The 22097-nt window shown below is 47.0% G+C and overlaps 1 protein-coding gene, 1 long non-coding RNA gene and 1 pseudogene across 3 annotated transcripts in view; 1 reads left to right on the plus strand and 2 right to left on the minus strand.

Annotated features, from left to right (window-relative positions):
* Positions 1-4409, plus strand: part of LOC144136279 (dipeptidyl peptidase 9) — a 64770-nt gene extending 60361 nt beyond the window's left edge. For both annotated transcript variants that reach the window (XM_077668497.1, XM_077668498.1), the window contains one exon: positions 1787-4409. In XM_077668497.1, the coding sequence (XP_077524623.1) occupies positions 1787-1879 (93 nt within the window). In that variant the 3' untranslated portion in view covers positions 1880-4409. The remainder of the gene's footprint in view (positions 1-1786) is intronic.
* On the minus strand, positions 2608-12685 carry LOC144094463 (uncharacterized; annotated as a pseudogene).
* An 832-nt stretch (positions 12686-13517) lies between these two features.
* Positions 13518-20547, minus strand: LOC144094546 (uncharacterized). The gene is made up of 3 exons (XR_013306519.1): positions 20460-20547; positions 15468-15568; positions 13518-13723 (listed from the first exon to the last, which is right to left on the minus strand). It is a non-coding gene; the product is annotated as an uncharacterized LOC144094546 (long non-coding RNA).
* Positions 20548-22097: the final 1550 nt, after the last annotated feature.

A 22097-nucleotide genomic window follows, 5' to 3' on the forward strand; every position in this document is an offset into this window, starting at 1 on the left:
TAGAAAGGTCTTTGACCGCAGAGTGAAATTTTTTAGGATTAGTTAGGACTTAGGCCCCTGACTTTCGGCGGAGGAAATTTTTAATTGCCTGCATTGCCTGATGCCTTTTTTTTTTTCTTGTTAGCGCAGCATGCCTCTGTGGAATGTGCAGAGGGTCCGAAACATCCTGCACTGGCTCTCTATCTGTCTGGGCAGTTGTTGGTGGAAGGGAGCCAACAACAGCAAAGAGGGAGCATGTGGGGAACAGGCGAAGTTGCTACACATATGTGCTTCTGCTCTGTTTTTGCGGCAGTAGCTTTGATCCTACGCAGTCCTCATCTACTGGAATCCAGAAATTGTATCTTTTAAGCCGCAGGCAGCAAATAAAATGTTGATGACAGAAATGAAAGCCGTGGAGCCAGCCCGCACAACCACGTTGTACAGTGCAGCCTACGTGGCATAGTTTCATTTTTGCGCCTTCACTAAGTCGTGCTCGCATCATAGCGACAGTGCAACAGCACCAGTAATTGCAAGAAAATTGAGGCCAACCGTAAGCTTGCGTGTGACATTCGTGACGTCACTTTCGAGCGCACCGTGTGGGAACGGTGCCACTATTATAATGCAGTAGTTGAGTTTGTATTGTGTGAGTGCATGTGAGAGCTACAGTGGGAGTACCTCATGAAAATGTTACAACCAGGAAAGCGCAGCACCTGGGATCATAAAAGTGGGTTCTACTGTAGAACATCTTATTATTATATACATTGTTGGTGAAATATGCATGGAGTACTCATTAGCTGCCAATGACAGTTTTCCTCATGTTTGCATGTTGAGAAAAAAAGCTGTGCAGTGACTATTACAATGGAAAATTTTAATTTCAAGCCTGCTTGAATTAGAGATTCAGTTCATTTGTAGTGATGCTTTGGCTCCTCAATATTGCATATATTCTGGTGAGGGAGAATTACCGTTAATCAGTTAGAATGGATGAGAGCTGGCACCAGTTAATTAAAATAGGTTGCGCTGTCAAGCTGTTCTTAATGGTGAAGTATGACAGTGCTGTGGCTTGCATGCTGGGCTGGGACATGGTGGTGGTGTTCTTGTGAGTAGGGAGCAACGTCACTAATAACACACAAGTTGCAGTTTTTATACATTGGTGCGTGTCTGTTTGAAGGTGTCACTAAATATACATGTAGGTTTATTCGAGCAGCATGCAGTCTCATACAGGCAGGCAGTTATATTATCGGTAAGCACCATCCATGTGTGGGGCCTTAGATGTCTAGTCTCAGTACGTACCCTTTTGTTGGGGAAAAAGCTAGAAAGAGCATATGTAAGAGAAATGACTTCAGTAGCGATGTTGTTTGGATGCCCGTACTGGTATACTTGGTTTGGTAAATGAGGAGTCTTGCACTAGGCTGCCTTTGTCTGAAAAGGAAAAGCTTTGCAAACCATTATGCATTTAGTGCAGGAAAGTATACCCATTGTCAGTAGATGTGGTGTGGTGTTCCTCCGTGTAACTGCCTCTTGTGATGTATGATGCAGCTCTCATAGTAGCACTGACGGTAGAGCCCCTCTCTTGTGAGTGAGTACCCACTGCTGGGCCTGCTCTTTGCGGTTGTTGGGGTTGCGGTTGTTCTATTGCATAACCAACGTAGGTTGGTTATGCAATAAAACTGACAGCCAGAAAAATTAATGTGGTACTCTCAAATCGGGGCACCTTTAAAGGGGATAGTGAGTGTGTCCAACCATTAGTTTCCTCTTTTGTTTTTCTCCCGTGCAGTGTTTTCAGTGCACTGCATTTGTTGCATTCCAGGTGTACCCAGCTGAGCGGCATAGCCTGCGCCACCTGGACACGAGCGAACACTATGAGACCACGCTGCTCAGCTTCCTGCAAGACAACCTCTGACTGCCTCTCGGTGTGCGCGCCAGTTACGGTCTACCTTCCCTTTGGCAGCAAGCATGCTCGGAAAGTCGTGGGAACACCTCGTCCCGAGTCGGAGCCTTCGCTGTGCTGCAGCGTGATAGCTTTACGCTTCTCTGATCGGCGGAGCGGTGGCTCACCCTTCCCCGGTTACGCAGAAACTCTTCAGTGGCCTCTCAGCTCTGCGTCAGTTCTCCCCTTCATGGGGCAGTCGTAGGCAGTACCTGCCAGCCTGGAGTAAGTGAGCAACTGCAAGAGGCTCGGTCACCACCTCTCCACAGCTCACATCGTGCTGCTATAGCAGTTGCCAGTAATGAGCAGCTCACCACAGGCAGGTGACAGCTTTTGTTCACGCTTGGAGCAGTACGACCGCAAGTTTTGGTAGTGTGAGGAGCGTGAGAGCTGCCTAGAGGCGACGCGAAGCTCCAAATATTTGGCTGAGAGTGCAACTCGTGCTCACTTCTGTGGCTTGCTTATCGTGGCTTCAGCCAGTCTCAAGCGTGTGGCCTGCATGCCTCTTGGACAACAGTGTCGTGCAGGAGCTGCAGTTGTGCCACAGACGGTGTTCTAGATGCCAATCAGCACTGCTGGTTGCAGTTGCTCATTGTGTGCATTCTTGTCAACAAGTACTGTGTTCTGTGTGGTTCCCCACCGGTGCCTGGTAATGAAAGTGACTTGTTAGCTGTGACTTTTTACTGCAGTGATTGTGCTGATTAGTGATCAAACTTTGCATGCGAAGGGGTGGTCCTCTTGGTGTGGGCAGCCTGGGGGACAAAAAGGCTTAAGAACATGCACAGCTGTCACCTGCGTGCACCATGACAGTTTGCTAAACTTTTCACAGTTTTGACTGATAGGTGTTGTCCTATGCATTCACTGTGATGTATGGTTAGCGGATATGAGTGAAAAACATTGCGCATGTCTTCAAGTGCACAAATGTGGCTTTGCCTACATCAGCACCCTCTCAAGAAAAGTTGTTTGGTGTTTTTAGTTAGCGCAGGTTGTTCAAAAGGGTGCAAAGCTGAATGTGCAGTAGGCACTTGCTACTGTGGAGTGTTATGCCCCGAAGGCAGTGCTGGACCCGTGACCTTTTTATTTGTTGAAAGGTTTGAGTATCTGTACAGAGAAGAGGATGGGCACTGACTGGTTTTGACAGTGACCAGGCAATGCTACATAGGCAGCCGCTAGTGCAAGTGCAACAGTGCTGCGGCAAAAAAACGCTTCATTTGTCATGGAAAGTGATTTTGTGGGGAAGGGTTACAAGTGAAATCATAGCCACGTTTAAAGTGTGCACAAAGGAACAAAGTGTAGAGATTGGTTTCTGTCAGCAGCCATGTTATTTCAGTGAGCTTGTATCACTTATGATAGAGGGTGAGAATAAACTTGTATAAATGGAGTTTGCGGAAAATTGTGGGTGGAGTGGACAAATAAAACACAAATGGCCTGAGGATGAAAATGGAAAAGTACCGAGTCATGTGCTGTCTGTTTTTAATGCCTTTTTTATATTGTTTTATATTTTATGGTGGCTGACTACTGATCAACTGAATGTGGCAAATTTAACCACTGGTATTGCTTTTTTTCTTGCATTTTAATTTGTTTCCTAGAAAAATGCATGCTGTGCAACAAAAATTGGCGGTAGTTTAGCTCTGGTTAAACCTGGAGTGACGCGATAGCTACAGCTGGCCGAGTGGAACTTGCTCTGTTGAATTGCAAAGGCAGTCTTTCGCCGCTCCATTTCGCTTGGCGTTCCTTCATCTTCGTCCCACTTGACACGGTGCATGAGCACAGCTGTAGCAGCTCGGTTTCGTCGGCGCGCCGCACCGCGAGCAGCAGCAGCTGCTGCGCACCATGTGGCTGGTCACGTGACCAACCACGTAATCAGCCACGGCGCCGTGCCGCCGGCAGCTGCTCTGCACCACGTGACAGTGTGCCGGCGCAGCCACGCTGGAGGCTCGAAATGTTACCGTAATGTAGCTATCGCTACAAAAGAAAGACAATTGATGCACTGATATGGCTGGCTGGACGGCCTGTCTTGTCAAGTTGAAGTTCTTGCATGTCCAAACTAATTAATTGTGCCATGTTTAGGAACGATTGCCCTTTGGCAATTGGTTTATTTTTCTCTCTCTAAAGGCAGCTTAGCTGAACAACACATTTGACATGAGCATTTACAAAGACTTCTGAGTGTGTCAAGTTGCAGGCAGTTGCATCTCGAGTGATTCAGCGACACTGCATTCATAAGGGCTGCTGTTAGTGGTTCCCATGCATGTGATCCTTGCTTCTGCTGAAGTGAAGAGTGTTGATAAATGTTCGTCGTATGGCTGCCATTTTTGTGATTTTTGCTTGCCTGGCAAGTCATGAATTTGTGGTAATGTTATAAAAATGTGCTGCCGCTGCTGCTGCTACTGCTGCACCACCTGTGCAGCAGTGAATGGGCACCTGCTTGATATTTAATTTAATGATTTGTATTGCCATTCAGTGAGTAAGGCAACTTAACACTTGAATAAAGTGATCAACAATGCTGAATGTCAAATTACTGTGCTGCGGTGGCTCATTGGAGGAGGCTTGGCTACAAAGCCAGAGTTCCTCTGGGCGACTCTGGGCCACTGCAGGTTTGAACTGGGCCACCCTGGGCCGCTTCGGCCGCCTTTATGCCACGTTTCGTTTCGTTTGGATGGAGGGGAAACACAAGGGCACCCATGTGCTGTGCAACGTTAAAGATACCCAGATAGTCTAAATTATTCTGGAGCCTCCACTACAGTCTAACACTCGCCTTCCTCCCTTTTCTTGGGCTGGTCCCAGTGTCCACTGATATGTGAGACAATTACTGCTCATTTCCTTTCCTCAAAAACCAGTTTTCCTGTACCTGCAAATATCTCCTTTGTCTTTCCATGGTATCTGGCACAGTACCTCTGTGTGTGCATGGAATATTGACATGGGCTATTGAAGCCGATGGCATTCTTCCTGGGATGCATGCAGTGCCATATTCCATGGGCAAGAACTACAGTTTTGATGATGATGTCCTAATAAAAGTTTTTCTCCTCCTCAGCGTTTCAGTTCTGATGGCCAAAAATGGTGATGGATATTATAATTTGACTCCACAGTCGGCAAAGAAAACTAAACATTATAGCCTTAACATGGCAAACTAAAGGATGGAAATTAAGACTCAGCGAGGCAGGAGGAGGATAAACTTTATTTTCGGCAAGGCAAAACTGTCAGTGGCGCATATATCGAGGACGATGCAGCCGTAGGCTGGCTCAAGTAGGCACACGGTGTAAAAATAACGTGCTCGAGAAGGAATTTGCTTTTTTAGGCCGGTCACGGTAGATGTGTACCTTGTGTGCCCTATGCGCTGCGAGTTGTGATGAGGCTGTTTCGCATGCTCTGCTGGCCTTGTTGGGACTGTTTTGTCTAATAAATCTCAGTTGATAGTCCAGTCGCTGTGGTGTGAGCACTCCTTCTCTTGTCCCTTGTCTTTTGTGACTTTTTTTTTTCAAGTTATCTATAGGGGCTCTTGCACATGTGGCGAGGGCTCCTTGTCACCAGGGGGATTCGTTGCTAAACCGTCGTCGTCGCTTCTGATGACGTGGTTGTTGCGACGCGCATCTTTTCAATCTTTCGTGTCCTATCTCTTTCAACTCCTACTATTTACACGAGGCAGCGATTGTGGCTCAGCTTGAGCCAGTGGGTTGGCCCGTGCACTTTCCTTTCCATTCTTCCTGCAGTCGAAACAACTTACCTTACTGGGTGTATCTATTGCTAAACCGTCGCCGTCGTATCGGATGGCGCGGTTGTTGGGACGCACATCTTGTCTTTCAATCTTTCCCCTCACATCTCTTTTAACTCTGCTACTGTCTGCACGTGGCAGCGATTGTGGCCCAGCTTGAGCCAGTGGGCAGGCCCATGCGCTTTCATTTCCATGCTGCAGTCGCAAGAACAACTTACCTTACTGGGTGTATCTATTGCTAAACCGTCGCCGTCGTATCGGATGGCGCGGTTGTTGGGACGCACATCTTGTCTTTCAATCTTTCCCCTAACATCTCTTTTAACTCTGCTACTGTCTGCACGTGGCAGCGATTGTGGCCCAGCTTGAGCCAGTGGGCAGGCCCATGCACTTTCATTTCCATGCTGCAGTCGCAAGAACAACAACTTACCTTACTGGGTGTATCTATTGCTAAACCGTCGCCGTCGTATCGGATGGCGCGGTTGTTGGGACGCACATCTTGTCTTTCAATCTTTCCCCTAACATCTCTTTTAACTCTGCTACTGTCTGCACGTGGCAGCGATTGTGGCCCAGCTTGAGCCAGTGGGCAGGCCCATGCACTTTCATTCCCATGCTGCAGTCGCAAGAACAACAACTTACCTTACTGGGTGTATCTATTGCTAAACCGTCGCTGTCGTATCGGATGGCGCGGTTGTTGGGACGCACATCTTGTCTTTCAATCTTTCCCCTCACATCTCTTTTAACTCTGCTACTGTCTGCACGTGGCAGCGATTGTGGCCCAGCTTGAGCCAGTGGGCAGGCCCATGCACTTTCATTTCCATGCTGCAGTCGCAAGAACAACAACTTACCTTACTGGGTGTATCTATTGCTAAACCGTCGCCGTCGTATCGGATGGCGCGGTTGTTGGGACGCACATCTTGTCTTTCAATCTTTCCCCTAACATCTCTTTTAACTCTGCTACTGTCTGCACGTGGCAGCGATTGTGGCCCAGCTTGAGCCAGTGGGCAGGCCCATGCACTTTCATTTCCATGCTGCAGTCGCAAGAACAACAACTTACCTTACTGGGTGTATCTATTGCTAAACCGTCGCTGTCGTATCGGATGGCGCGGTTGTTGGGACGCACATCTTGTCTTTCAATCTTTCCCCTCACATCTCTTTTAACTCTGCTACTGTCTGCACGTGGCAGCGATGTGGCCCAGCTTGAGCCAGTGGGCAGGCCCATGCACTTTCATTTCCATGCTGCAGTCGCAAGAACAACAACTTGCCTTACTGGGTGTATCTATTGCTAAACCGTCGCTGTCGTATCGGATGGCGCGGTTGTTGGGACGCACATCTTGTCTTTCAATCTTTCCCCTCACATCTCTTTTAACTCTGCTACTGTCTGCACGTGGCAGCGATTGTGGCCCAGCTTGAGCCAGTGGGCAGGCCCATGCACTTTCATTTCCATGCTGCAGTCGCAAGAACAACAACTTGCCTTACTGGGTGTATCTATTGCTAAACCGTCGCTGTCGTATCCGATGGCGCGGTTGTTGGGACGCACATCTTGTCTTTCAATCTTTCCCCTAACATCTCTTTTAACTCTGCTACTGTCTGCACGTGGCAGCGATTGTGGCCCAGCTTGAGCCAGTGGGCAGGCCCATGCACTTTCATTTCCATGCTGCAGTCGCAAGAACAACAACTTACCTTACTGGGTGTATCTATTGCTAAACCGTCGCCGTCGTATCGGATGGCGCGGTTGTTGGGACGCACATCTTGTCTTTCAATCTTTCCCCTCACATCTCTTTTAACTCTGCTACTGTCTGCACGTGGCAGCGATTGTGGCCCAGCTTGAGCCAGTGGGCAGGCCCATGCGCTTTCATTTCCATGCTGCAGTCACAAGAACAACAACTTACCTCACTGGGTGTATCTGTTGCTAAACCGTCGCTGTCGTATTGGATGGCGCGGTTGTTGGGACGCACATCTTGTCTTTCAATCTTTCCTCTCACATCTCTTTTAATTCTACTACTGTCTGCACGTGACAGCGATTGTGGCTCAGCTTGAGCCAGTAGGTAGGCCCGTGCACTTTCCTTTTCATCCCTCTTTCAGTCGCAACAACCACCTTCACACAAAGCCATGGATGAGCAACGTGCCGGTAGTGCTTCGACAGTGTATATGTCGTCGCCTTCAAGCGGAATCTGATGTTCTGTATGATATGGAAAGATGTCAGATTAGATAACCGTTCTTAACAGAGCTTCCGCTCGTCTTACTACGTTCAGCAGGGTTGAACCACAGTTAATTTTTTCTGCCGCCTTGTCTACTAGCCTCTCCAAGCGAAATTGGCCATCCTCCTCCGATATATTAGCGGAAGGCGTCCAGCGGAGTCTATTGGAGTACGTCACACGTCTACGTTAAAACTTATACGATTGTATTTGAGCAGTCACAGACAACTTCGAGGGAAGAACACTTGCTTAAAAAGAAACAGGTCTTGCTAGTCTACTAAATATGGCCCCTCATTTTCCTTTCCTTGTCTGCTCAGTGAAATAGGGCCTCACAAGAATGCTTAAGCTTTAACGAAATCAGCAGCGCCGACGGTGCTCCTTGAAGAAATTATAGCCTAATTAAATTCATGCGGCCGCGCTAGTTCAAACCCTTTGAAAATAGTTTGCTATATTGTATGCAGTAAAGATTCTAGAAGCCATGGAGAAATTAACTTAGCTAATCACCGTATAGAAGATACTTTCAGTATTCTACGCAGCCCTGCTTGCGCTGCAGCGACGACGAGAAAGGAATTTTCGCAAAACTAAAAATTATTTGTGATTTTCGTGCCCTAGAGGGGGCGCCTCAAGAAATTCTGTACGGTGGCGTAATGGAGGCCTACTGTGGTTGGAATAGCGTTTGTTTTAAAATTTCGCGATAACCTCGCGCTTCTTTGTTGAATATGCAACCTCATGTGAACAAGACTTTCTGTTCTCGAAGTTGTGGACAAACAAATGAGAGACAATGAAGAAAAATTGGCCGAGGTTCAACCCGGGTGAAACTAGTTACAAGCCAAAGCAAAGCCAGTGGTATTTATAGCGAGGAACGGTGTGTTTAATCGGTTGGATGGATGGATGGATGGATGGATGGATGGATGGATAGATGAATAACGGCTGAACCCTTTAAATCGGGCGGTGGCTCAAGCCACCTAGCCATGACTTGTGAAATTTTACTCTTGTCTTGCTTTTAGCCACCAATCATGTAACCTTCGCTTGGTTACTTCTACCCGCTTAAAATCTACTTTCCCTTCATTGTCCTTAAACCCCAATGCCCTGGGTAAATCAGCCCCGCTGCTTTCCACTGTAGGGTGAAGCCCTTTACAGAAAAGTATCAAGTGTTCAGCCGTTTCCTCCTCCTCTCCGCACGCAATGCACAACGTGTCTATCTCGTGGTGCCTGACTCTATACGTCTTAGTCCGCAAAACTCCAGTCCTGGCCTCAAACAACAAAGAGCTTCCCCTAAGATTATCATAGATATTTTTTTTGGCAATATCCTGCATAAAGATCCTGTATGTTCCCAGTGCTGATTTCGTCAGCATCCCCGTTTTCCACAGAGCTCTCTCTGTTTCTTTAACCTTTTTCTTAAACGATAATTGCTGATTTGCCCCCTTACTGCTGTCCAGATAATTGCTTGTCAATTTTCTAGTTCGCTTTCTCCATTTTGTGTCAACGTTCTTCATATACAGGTATCTGAAAACTTACCTAGCCCACTGCTTCTCACCCATTTTTCTCAAACGTTCCTCAAATGCTATCTTACTGCTAGCCTCTCTGCTCTCGAAAGATGCCCATCCCATATCACCCTGCACCCCCTGATTTTGTGTATTGCCATGTGCTCCCAAAGCTAAACTCCCTACTCCCCGTTGTTTAATTTCTAACCTTGCTTGAACATCTGGTCTCGTACACAGGACCGCATTACCGAAAGTCAGGCTAGGGACCATCACCCCTTTCCAGATCCCTCTTACCACTTCATACCTATTGTAATTCCACAGTGCCCTATTCTTCATGACAGCTGCATTCCTACTAGCTTTGTTCATTACACATTTTTTATGCTATGTCAGATACTCAGCACTGTTGTTTATCCACACCCCAAGATACTTGTACTCATCCACTATTTCTAGCATGAACTCCTGTATTCTATGCTCGCCGCCCTCTTCATTAAATATCACGACTGCAGATTTTTCCTTACTATACTTGAAACCTAATCTATCTCCCTCTGTACCACATATGTCTATCAACTTCTGCAAGTCTTCTTTGTTGTCAGCCATTAGCACTATATCATCCGCGTATATTAGTCCCGGTAATGACTGTTTAATCCATTCCCCTTGCTTGAAAAAAGAAAGGTTGAAGCCTAGTCCGCTCCTCTCTAGTTTGGTCTCTAACCGTTGCAGGTACAACATGAACAACAAAGGAGACAGAGGACATTCTGGCCTAAGCCCCCGCTGTGTCTCTACAGGCCCTGATACATTATTTTCCAATTTTATGAGCACTCTGTTACCTTTATATATATCTTTTAAAAGATTAATTACTCCATCTTCCACATCCAATGTGCTCAGTATGTCCCACAAATACTCCTGAATAACGTTGTCATAGGCTCCCCTAATATCCAGAAATGCTAGCCATAGGGGCCTGTGTTCCTTTTCAGCAATCTCTATACACTGCGTCAATGAAAATAGATTGTCTTCCAACCTCCTTTGTTTCCGGAACCCATTTTGTAGTTCCCCTAGCACCCCCTCGTTCTCCACCCAAGCCTGCAATCTATCCTTTATAGTCTGCATCACCACCCTGTAAACCACAGATGTCACTGTTATGGGACGATGGTTACGTCAGCTTTGTCGCCCTTTCCCTTATATATCATGTTCATTCTACTTAATCGATTATCATTGGGGAATTTCCCATCCACTATCATTTTATTCACTGCCTGTATTAATGTTTGCTTGGATTTTGGTCCTAGCTTCTTTATCAACATAATTGGGATACCATCTGGTCCTGTTGATGTGCCACTAGGAGCCTTCTTCTCTGCCCTTTCCCACTCTCCTTGCTCAAGTGAAGCTATTGCAGTAACCGGTCTATCCTCCTTCGATAAATTATGTACAACATTCCTTTCTTTAAATTTTTCTGTCATCCTTGTTCCTATGTGTTTTATCGCTTCATCCCCTTCTAGTCGAATACCCTGATCTGTAACAATAAACCTTTGTTCTAGCCTAGTCTTATTACTCATTGCATTTAGATGTTTCCAGAATTTTTGAGCTGCTTTTCTATCCTTTTTATTTACTTTTGACATCCATTGGGCACCCTTTCTTCTTATTTTCTCATTAATCAAATAGGATGCTTCCCTTCTACACTTTATGAAGGTATCCCATTTTCTGTCTACTTCAGCTTCTGGTTCCCCCCTTTTCTTGGAATATCTGTGTTCCCTGGACACTTTCCGACGTTTCTCTATCGCCCTCTTGACTTCCTCATCCCATCGACTCTTGGGTTTGCGTCTTTTCCCTTTTAGCTTTACTCGCACCTTAGCTAGCTCTAGCTCCAGTAATCGAGCTAATTTGGTATAAGTCCATTCTGTTTCACTATCCTAAAAAATTACTTTCTCAATTTGTTTGGCTGCTGCTTCCAATTGCTTTTCTGAGTAAAAATTCCCCTCTGATTTTTCATCTCGCTTCAGTCCTACATTGGTTTCTCTTCTGAAGCTCAACTTGATACGCTTGTGGTCACTGCCTAGACTTCTGGAACCATGTTCATATATGCTCATTACCCCCAATCTATTATACATCCTCTGTGACATTAGTGCATAATCTATTGTTGAGTGTAGACTCCCCGCCTCCCATGTTATGAGCCCTTCACACTTCTCGGTACTGTTGCATACAACTTAATCATGCCTGTCACACATGTCCTGCAGCATGTTTCCTGTCGAATCTGTGTACCCATCTAGCTCTTCTATATGTGCGTTCATGTCGCCTAATATAATTATCTCGCCCTGTCCTCCTAGCTCATCAGTGTCGCTTGCAAAACATTCTAAGATTTTCCTGTTTTCCTCTTTGGCATTAGCTCCTGTCCACAGGTATACAAAGCTAAGGAGTGTTTGCTTCCTTTCCACTGTTCCTTTTAGCCATAAATGTTACTTGCATCCCAGTTTAACCCTTTGAATATTCATACTTTTATGAATGAATGCGCCAATTCCACCCCCCTTTCTTCTGCACTCTGTTCTATTGCAATATTCCCATGCGTAGTCTGGGTTACAGGGTGGTTGCTCCATGTCTCTAAGATATGTTTCCACTAAACCATATACCATTAATTCTTCCTGCCTTAACTGTTCTTCTATTTTCTCCCATTTCAGTCTATTCCTGCCACCTTGCATGTTAATGAAATCTATATCTGAATATCGTCCCTTTGATCTTGGTTCTTCCTTCTCTACACTAGCTGGTTCCCTCAGAGCTCTGGGTTCTCCCAAAAAAGCTCTTGCCTGGCGACCTATCCTACCCTCTTGCCAGTGGCACCACTGTAGTGAATGCCGTCCTGTGTAAAAGGATGGGGCCTGACCTCGTACACTTCCCTGTTAACTTCCATCACCCCGTATCTTAGTCGCCAACTCATTAACCTAATGACACAATTAGCCTCAATGACCCTCCTTTCCATTTCGCCAGCCTGCCTCTGGACCTCTGGGATTGTGCATACGGTCACATGCACACTCTCAGAGGCCTCTCTAATCCTACGCATTCCCACTTCTAACTGCTTCTCGAGATTCTGGCTCCTCCCCTGCAGCACATCATTGAGACCAGCATGGATAACAACAAGGTGTTCGCCATCCATGCTGCCCCCCACCACCTCCCGGATTTTGGCCACTGCATCTACCATGCACTTCCCCGACTGGGCCTCCACCTGCACCTGCCTGTCCGCCTTCACTGCCGTCAAAACGCCTCCCTCAACCATCGCTACGTTCGAGTCACCGACCACCAGAACCCTCCTGCGCTCTAACCGTTCGCTTCCTAACTGCGACTGTTGGCCTCCGGATCGCACTAGCTGTCTCCCCCGCCGCCGTACGCTACTGTCGCGAGTCTCCATGCCCGTTTTTACCTCTTTCACCTCTTTCTCACTCAAAGCCCGTTGCGCTACAACAACTGTAGGATCGACGAGCCTCGTCCCCCACCTGACACTGCTCCGAACCGGGGTGCCCTGCCGGCCGCGACCTGTGCGCTTCTACCTGTTTTTCTAGCTGGGTCCGCTTTTCCCGCTCCTCTTTCAGCTCGCCCACAATTCGCTCCAACCAGTCGGCATTATCCTCCTTCTTTTTAAGCGACTCGGCGACCTGAGTTTCCAACTTAATCCGTGCCTCTCGTTCTAACTTCAGGTCCCCTTTGAGTTCATTAATCCTAGCTTCCCATTCCCCTTTCAACGTCTGAACGGCGTCCTCAAAACGCTTACATATATATCTTGCACGCGAAGCTACCCTCACCTGCCTCGGCTAAGCTCCTGAACTCAGTCTCCTCTAAATAGCACCAACGGTCGCACTCCTGGCACTGTACTAACTCCCCGTCCCCGTCCACCTTGACTTTCCTAGCTTGCCGACCCATCGTCCGGCCGACTACGCATCGTAAAAGCCCGCCAAAATTCCTACGCAAAATGCCTTCGGCACTACGCAACGTAAAAGCCCGCCAAAAATTATTCACACACACCTCCGCTAGCCTTCCTACCCTTAACTCGGTCTACATACTACCGCCTGACAGAATGTATACAAGCGCAAATACCGAAAAGCACTTAGCTTCGAACGTAGTCGCTGGAGCTCTCAGAAAAGCGTCCACCTCCGACTGTTTACGGAGTGCCGCGACTCCCGTGGTCGATAACGTAAACTGTGTCAAGTTGCAAACTTTTGATATTGTTGACAAACACACAGTGCTGCGGCCCATCATCGGCCGAACCTCCAGCGTGGCTTGACCTCTTCGCCTGGTTTCGCTGAAGTCGCCTCGGCCTGCTTGTCTGCTGCACGGGTGGGTACCGGGTTTGGGGGCTTGCTGGTCTGTGCACCGACGCTCGGTGCAGCTTCCCTGGACGCACTTCCGTTTTTGTCTATCAGCAGAGCTTGATTCCGCTGATAGTGTAACTCTGCAAGTACAGCGGGAAGTCAGGTGTTTCCCGAAAGGTTCCCAACTCCCTTTCTCACCTCCGCAACGAAGATGCAAAAAGACGAAATCAGCGCACAAGCGGCAGCGAGTGAAGAAAGCTGTAATCCGGAGCATCATCTTTATCATCCTAACTACGCTCACTCATGGACAAAAACCTCACTTATATATCTCTCCAGTTAACTCTGTCTTGCGCCAGGTGCGGCCTCCTTATCCCAGCACTTTTTAAGCCCATATATCGGCCCATCTGAATTTCTGCCGCCCCTAATAAGGTTGTCTTTCTCTAGGAATCTAGCCCGTTACCCCCAAAAATCATATCTTACTTTCGCATTACATGCCTTGGACATGCCCATTTCTTCTTCTCGATTTCTACTCAGAAGTCATTACCTCGCTTTTGTTCGGTGACCCCCTCTGCTCTCTACCTGTCTTTTAGAGTTATTTTCCTTGCCATAGTTCGCTGCCTTGTCCACAATTCAAGTTTAGCCTTCACAATTTTCGTTAGCCTTCACGTTTCTGCCACCTTGATGAACACCTGGTAAACTGGTTTTTCCGACCGAGCCTGTTCAGCATTACTTCAGTTTTCTGAATTCTCATTTTCAGAGCCACCGTTCTACTTTGCCTATCTAGGTCCTCGATCATTCCTTGGAATTAATCCACTGTTTTTTCCATGACATCATCATCATCAGCCACACTACACCCACTGCAGGGCAAAGGCCTCTCCCATACCTCTCCAATTAACCATGCCCTTTGCCAGCTGCGCCCACCCTATGCCTGCAAAACTTCTTAATCTCATCCGCCCACCTAACCTTTCTGCCACACCCTGCTACGCTTGGCTTCTCTTGCAATCCACTCCGTTACCCTCAAGTACCAGCGGTTATCTTGCCTTCGCATTACATGCCCTGCAAGCCCATTTCTTCCTCTTGATTTCTATTCGCGTATATCACCTCCGCATCCACCCGCCCCCCCCCCCCCCCCCCTTTCCCGCAACAATGTAGACAACTCTAGAAATGAAGTGTATTTACAAGAAACTCCTGGCAGTGTAGACACCTCCAACATTGAGGTCGAAAAGAGACATGTCCACCACGGCACCTCTTTCTTCCTTTCTTCGTTCACTCCCTCCTTTATCCCTTCCCTAACGGCGCGGTTCAGGTGTCCAACGATATATGAGACAGATACTGCGCCATTTCCTTTCCCCAAAAACCAATTATTATTATTATTAGATTTTGCCGGAAAGATACCTGCCGAATGCAGTTTAGTCTAAGTCGTGCTTGTCTTAGCAACAGAGCTCCAGAAGTCGCTATTGCAAGCACGTCAATGCATTTGTGAGAACAGGGAGGAAGCGAGTAATTTTCATGTGTATGAAAATAGTGTTTTCATGGGCTTATACAGGGCTCGGAAAATGAGGATCCTGCAGCGAGGAAACAATCAAGCACGAAGTTGTTTCGACAGAAATGAAGAGGTTTAAAGACCTCAGTCTCGCTGTGCTCTGTTGCAGGAAAGGAGCAGGACTCTGGGGTGACGCAACTAAACAGCGACCGCAGTCTGAACGCTAGAGTTGCGCCGCGCACCCAAGTGTATTTGCGGCAACGGCGTCTAAATGCGTGCTGGAGTAGGAGATTCAGCACTGCAGCGAAGACGTATGTGTGAGCTATGTAAGGCATTGATTATCTGCCCCTCTCTTTCAACAGCCGTCGAGTATAGGGCAAGTCGAGGTAACTTGTACTTACTGACGCTGACGATGCCCAGGGCTACCAGGACGCCAAAGGTGACGATCGTAGCGACGGCGATGGTTGCGATTACGCTGCACAGGTACCCGCAGAAATTATTCCTGAAACAAGAATAACTGTAAACGGTGGGCGCAAATAAAATGCCGCACTTATTCCAGCATCAATGGAAGGATCCGTACATATCCGTGTTCCCTACAAACCATTTCAGAGGTTCTTAGCTTTGATATGCAAGTAATTGAAGCGGAAAAAAAGGACAGTTGCTGGTTAGCTCAGCACGCTGAGAGCTTGTCTCTTTTGTAAAGTCTGTATTGCGAAATGTGAGTGTATGGAACTCGCATTTGAGACGTTGATTACAACCGTGTAACTCTTCCCCGTCGGGCATTTTCTCAGAGTGATAACAAAGGAAGCTCTTTTTTTAGTTCTCAGCAGCGATGACGGCAACAAGGTGAACTGTGCTCTTTTGGGAACCGTGTAATGTGCTTTTTCAGTAGCTCAGCAGAGTGGCAAATACGTCTACAACTCGTAATTTTGTCTGGAGTACTGGATGCACGGGTGGAATCAGAAATCCAGTGACTTGCCATTGTTTTATATTCGATAACAGAGACCGCGTTTCATGTAATTATTTGGATAATCGCTGCGGTAACAGCACTTGTAGAATGGAAGAGGCCGGTCACTGTATTCTCAGCAAAAAAATTTGGCGTTCATAGTATTGGGAAGCCTGAATCATATTTTCATCTTCAACACCCAGATTTGCTGTATCAATGACGTCTCAACCACGCATTCTTGAGTGGTTGTATTCGTATATGCCAACACTCGTGCCCTATGCAAGCGCTTTATTTTCAGCTTTGTCTGGTTGCCATTGTCGTTTCCATCTTTGGTATTTTATTTTTTACAATGTAGAAAAACCAGGTGCTCGGGCACTGAAAAAAAAAAAACGCATAAGAGGAATGAAGAGTAGCAAAATCAGCAAAGAAACGATAATGTTCGAAATGTCCGCGAACATCTCCCCGTGTACCGAAGCTGATTTAATGAAGTGTAGATATAACAGGATAAGTTCTCTATTTAGCCTAGAATTGAAGATAGAACGGAAGAAACTAAGGAATAAGCCCATATCAACGTATTGGCAGCAGGAAGGAACGTAAAGAAATTCAGGATCTCGCTTTAGACGAAAGTAATGTTCAAGCAATTTATGATAATCTTACAAATATCATTACGGAGGGCAATACAGAATTAAGGATGAAGTAGCTAGACAGGATACCGGTAAGCTTTATCAGGAGATGAAAGATTTGATTAAGAAACGCCAAAGCAGGAAGGACTATTACCCTGTATTTGGGATAGAACTGGCAGAACTATCAAGGTTAACTTATAAGCAACCGACACAGAAAACCGACATGTACGACACATGGAAATAAACTCAAATTCAGCTCAATAATATGCAGAGAATCGAGCATGTTCTAAAGAGCGGAGCTAGTCTAAAAGCGGTCATGATGAAGCTAACCATACGCAAAGATCAGATGTACTCGCTAAGAGATAAGGACTGGATAACAAGAGAAGGCAAGCGTACCACGGGGAAGCAGAAAGTCAGGTGGGCGTATGAAGTTGGGAAGTCTGAGGAAATAAGGCGACCGCAGTAAATACTAGGCTGTCCTGATGCCAGAGCCGCCAGTAAATTCCAGATACACGCGCCACATTACAGGCGCGGACATTTCTTCTACAACTTAGGAGCAAATGAATTTTGGCGCTGGTTTAAATCTCTGCAGAATGATTCTTCTGTAATGATTGGCAGCACTGATTGTGATCTATCTACACCCTTCTTAAAAAGTGCTACTATTAGATGGGTGAGTCAAATAAGAATTGATTATACGCGTATTATCGCGAGCGGAAATTTGTCTCGACGTTTTCAGAGGCTCTTCAAGTGCAGTAGGTACAGAAAAAGTTAAGGCTGAGAGTCGTTTCCGGGCCTGAAGAGTGGAGCCGTTTCATCGTTTAAGAAAACGCCAAAAATAAACTGCGTACCTATTCACAACAAATTTTTTCTACTAAAATCTGAAGACGAGGATGAACTGTTGGAGCTAACATTAACTCTATTTTTAATTCAAGAAATAAGCGTCACATAGGTAACTTACCCCGAAGACACTGAAAAAAAAAAAAGAACACCACGATGTTGAGAGGCAACACATAATTAGTTTGTTTTTTTTTGCGCACTGAGTGCATCCCAAGCATAGAGCTTAGAATCGTTTGTATAGAGTAGAAAGACGGGCTAGTTGGTCTTGGTAATTCCGCAGCATTTCCTCAGCGCAAAATTAGACAGGATGTGGCAAAGAGACACACTTAGCAAAAAAAAAAAAAACAAAAACGGCGTGTGCCTCTTCTACGTACTGTCCAATTTTTAGCTTAAAAATGCATTCAGGAGCTGGGGGCGTGATGCAGTGCGTTGGCCGCACCGAGAAAATATTGGCAGGCAATACTATTTACTTGACCACGGGTTGCTCTGTGATATTACACAGGGGTGGATTTAAGAGCGACCGCTACTTATGAGAGAGTTTTCTACTGAAGGGCCCCAGTGACTACTCCGCTCATTTTTTTTATTGAACTAATAGTTACAGCACTTCCTTTGAAGAGTAGCCCATAAATCCACCCTTGTTGATATGCTGTTCCCGCCAACCGCCAACAGTGTGGGTTATCTTTAGTGAGTCTCGTGCTGCATTACAATCTATAAAGTCACCAGGAAGCCTTCAGGAGCAGATCGTCGATGACTTAAACAGATTCCACTCCGACGCCTGTGAGCTTGGCCACCGTGTCGTGCTGCAGTGGTTACCCGCTCACTGGGGCCTTGCAGGAAACGATCACGCTGACGGTGCAGCGAAGTCGGCGCATGGCGACACCACCTTGCTCCTACCTATACCATTTTCTCGCCGTGATGGCGCGAGGCTTCTAACTACAAAATCCTGGCAGACGCAACGCTCTGTGGTGTGATACGAAGCTTCAGTATAGACCCCTTTTACGTATCGACCCCACTTGTGACTTCCGCATGCCACGCAATATAGATAGACATGATCGAAATTGCCTCCACCCAATTCGCCTGGACGTTGCCTTCACTAAAGCCTATTTACATAAAATTGGTGCATCAAGTAGCCCTCTGTGCTCCACATGTGGTGTGCCCGAAGATCTTCCACATTTGATCTCCCGCTGCCAAGTCTTCAACAATCATCGCAAGGCACTTTTAAGTGCTTTAGAACTCCCACAGGACGCCCCCTGCACCTGGAGCATGTCCTTGGACCCTGGAGGGGGGACGCGGCTTCGGGTGTGCGCGGGACAAAAGCATTTTTAGTGTTTTTAAGAGACACGGGTTTACTGGACATTCTTTGACAATCATGTGCGTGTGTGTTTGTGAGTGCGTGAGTGTGCTTGATTTCACCATTCACCCTTTCTTTTTCTCTTTTCCTCTTTTTTCACCATCCTCTTCTCTAATCTTCTATTCTTTCACCCTCACCTGGAGTAGCATACCAGGCCGACCACCAGACAAACCTCTCCTGTTCCTTTAAAGTCCTCCTGCTCCTCCTAGTTGTGGGATTAGTGTATAATCGGGACTGAATTAGTTTAGTCTGAAACTGTAGCTAAATAGGCATGGTCTACGGTTTATTTGTGCACACGGCCTGGATGCCACAACAAGATGACTGCTTGCGCCACTGATATTTGACACGTACATTTTAGAAGAACCTTATGACAGCGCGAGTTGTACTGCATCCCTGCCCGCATGTCCCTCATTGTTTCCGGCGAACAGGGGAGCGCGCGAGTTTTACATACGACCTACGAGGCCAACAACGACTTACTTTACAGCGTGGACAGTCCATCACGCGGCTATTCTCGTAGAACAGTATAAATTCGGGGCGATGGTACCAAAAGGCGCCAAGAGCAGCAATATATATCACACTGCCAACAAGTACTCCATGGGATGCCCAAGCATTCCCGCTTATTAGGCTACACAGACACGATTGCGGGAGTCTGACTATTTCCATAGGATTTGTTAGCGATTATTTGCGGCGTTTCGCGTACACAGTGAAGCAAGATGTCTTATATCATAAACTGCCGCCGCGGTGGTTGAGTGGTTAAGGTGCTCGGCTGCTATAGCCCGAAAGACGCGGGTTCGATCCCGGCCACGGTAGTCGCATTTCGATGGAGACGAAATGCTAAAGGCCTGTGCATTGTGCGACGTCAGTGCACGTTAAAGAACCCCAGGTGGTCGAAATTATCCGGAGCCCTCCACTACGGCATCCCTCATAGCCCGAGTCGCTTTGGGACGTTGAACCTTATAAAACCTAACCTAACCTGTATCATAAACTGGTTCACAGTATATATCCATCATAATCATCATCAGCCTGACTATGCCCACTGCAGGGCCAAAGCCCCTCCCATATCTCTCCAAATAACCGCGTCCTGTGCCAGCTGCGGCCGCCGTATACATGCAAACTTCTTAATCTCATCCGCCCACTTAACTTTCTGCCGCCCCCCACTTCACTTGCTTTTTCTTGGAATCCACTTAGTTACACTAAAAGACCAGCAGTTATCTTGCCGTCGCATTACAATTAAGCCCTGCCCAAGCCCATGTCTTACTGTCGATTTCGACTAGGATGCCATTAACTCGCGTTTGTTCCCTCACCCACTCTGCCGTCTTCCTATCTCTTAATGTTACACCTATCATTTTTTTTCCATAGCTCGCCACGTTGCCCTTAACTTAGGCTGAACCCTTTTCGTTGGCCTCCACGTTTCTACCTCATAGGTGATTACCGGAAAGATACAGCGACACATATATATCCCACAAACAACAACCATCGAGTCTATTGCAAAGACTCGTCAAGGACCGTCAGTCGTGAGTCAGCGCTGTGCTTGTCGTCTTTCGTCCTGTCCCAGTCGCTCTGTGCATTTACCTGATGAACACGTACCAACTAGCCCAAGAAAGCATCCTTTTTCACTACAGGAATACGGACTTACTCGTGACTTGCCGATTTGTTCTGGGACAACACAGCCTCCGCGCTGCAACCTTAAGTCTTGCCCTTCGGAGGCTGCGGCTGTGGTTGTGAGCCTGTCACTGCCGCTGCTGATAGCGGGCCGCATGGGAAAAGGAAGAAGCTAATCTAAAAACACGATGACCTCATGGAAAGGGAAGATTTGTTTCCGCTGAAGATCTGCAGCTCGAGAGATCTCGAAGGTTGGCCCGAAACGTCGCATATTAACAATGTGTGTCCAGAGGCGGACCATGAAGTTAATGAGTATATGCCTGCGGTGCTACTATCAGTAGCGCGACGCAAATCTATGCTATTTAGACCGTCAGAAGCAGATTCATTGATTGGCGCCGTTGTCGTCTTCAAGCAGTGGATGTACCGCCAAAATATTCATTTCCGTGCTCTTCATCGCTGTAAACTTCACGGAACCTGGTGCGCACGTGCCCTTGGAGATACAGAGAAAAAACAATGTCCGTTATTCCATAGCTGCATACCATCTCTCACAATCTTAAGCGCATTGCTAATCGTATCGATGTGTCAGTTGTTTTTTCTGCCCCTGAAAAGCTAAACAGCCTATGCAAGGCTAACAAATGTGCTCGTTCTGTGTCCAATCAATGCGCGAAGAAGCATCAAATTCCATTTGTTGAATGCAAGGTTGGGGTAGTGTACCAGATTCCACTCTCTTGTGGGCGCCAATATGTAGGTCAAACTGGTCGCTGCCTCAACGACTGCCTACGTGAGCATAATCGTAATGTATGCAACAAAAACGAAAATGACGGAGAGCTAGTCAAACATTGCAACGCATGTGATAAGTGCAGGCCGTTACTAGACAAGCGTTTTTTAGTAGGAAAAAGTAAGGACAAGCGCACTCGTGAGATTATAGAAGCAGAAAAGATAGCTAGATTAGGAAGTTCTTGTGTTAGCACTCCTTCAGTCAAACTATCGAAAAAAGAACTGGCCTACCTACGTTCACACTGAGTTTTGCGCATGCATTATGATGATACGGCAATAAGTGCTTGTATAAATTGATGTGTTTTTCCCAACAAAGTTGTTGGAAGTCAGCGCTGTGTGTGTCTACTCGTCTTGGTCCCTTGTCCTGTTTACGCTATTGCCACGAAATATGAACCAACAAGCCCGAATTTCCACGTTGTTCACGGAATGTTTATGCTATTATCTAAGTACTGCAGCCTAGTCCACTCAGCTTGACATTGTCGCAATGTTTATTCTACTTATCTTTGTTGTAGCCGAGAGCGATGAGGCAGAGCCAGAGTAACGTGCAACGTAGATGGTTTATTGGCCGAGAATGCACTATGCCCGTGGAAACGCAGCGCTTATATAGCGCTATCAATGTGACGGCACACGCGCTTCGCACGACACCACACTCCTTCGCGCACTGCTTATGGGCTGTACCAATCGGGAGGTTTCCTTGCACGAGCACTGCGTCGAAGAGTCGGTGCCCCTTGAGGGGATGCCGGTTCTCGAAGAGGAGACGGCCGTGCAAAATCTTGGCTTGGACTGGCATTCCGCTGACCCGCGGGAGCCGAGTCTTCGAGTGGCTTAGGCGGGGCTGCCGCAGAGTTCGTAGTCTCCAGCACGGGAACAGGAGGCCTTGTAGCAGATGCCTCTG

This window comes from Amblyomma americanum, chromosome 6, assembly GCF_052857255.1.
Source record: "Amblyomma americanum isolate KBUSLIRL-KWMA chromosome 6, ASM5285725v1, whole genome shotgun sequence".
NCBI lineage: Eukaryota > Metazoa > Arthropoda > Arachnida > Ixodida > Ixodidae > Amblyomma > Amblyomma americanum.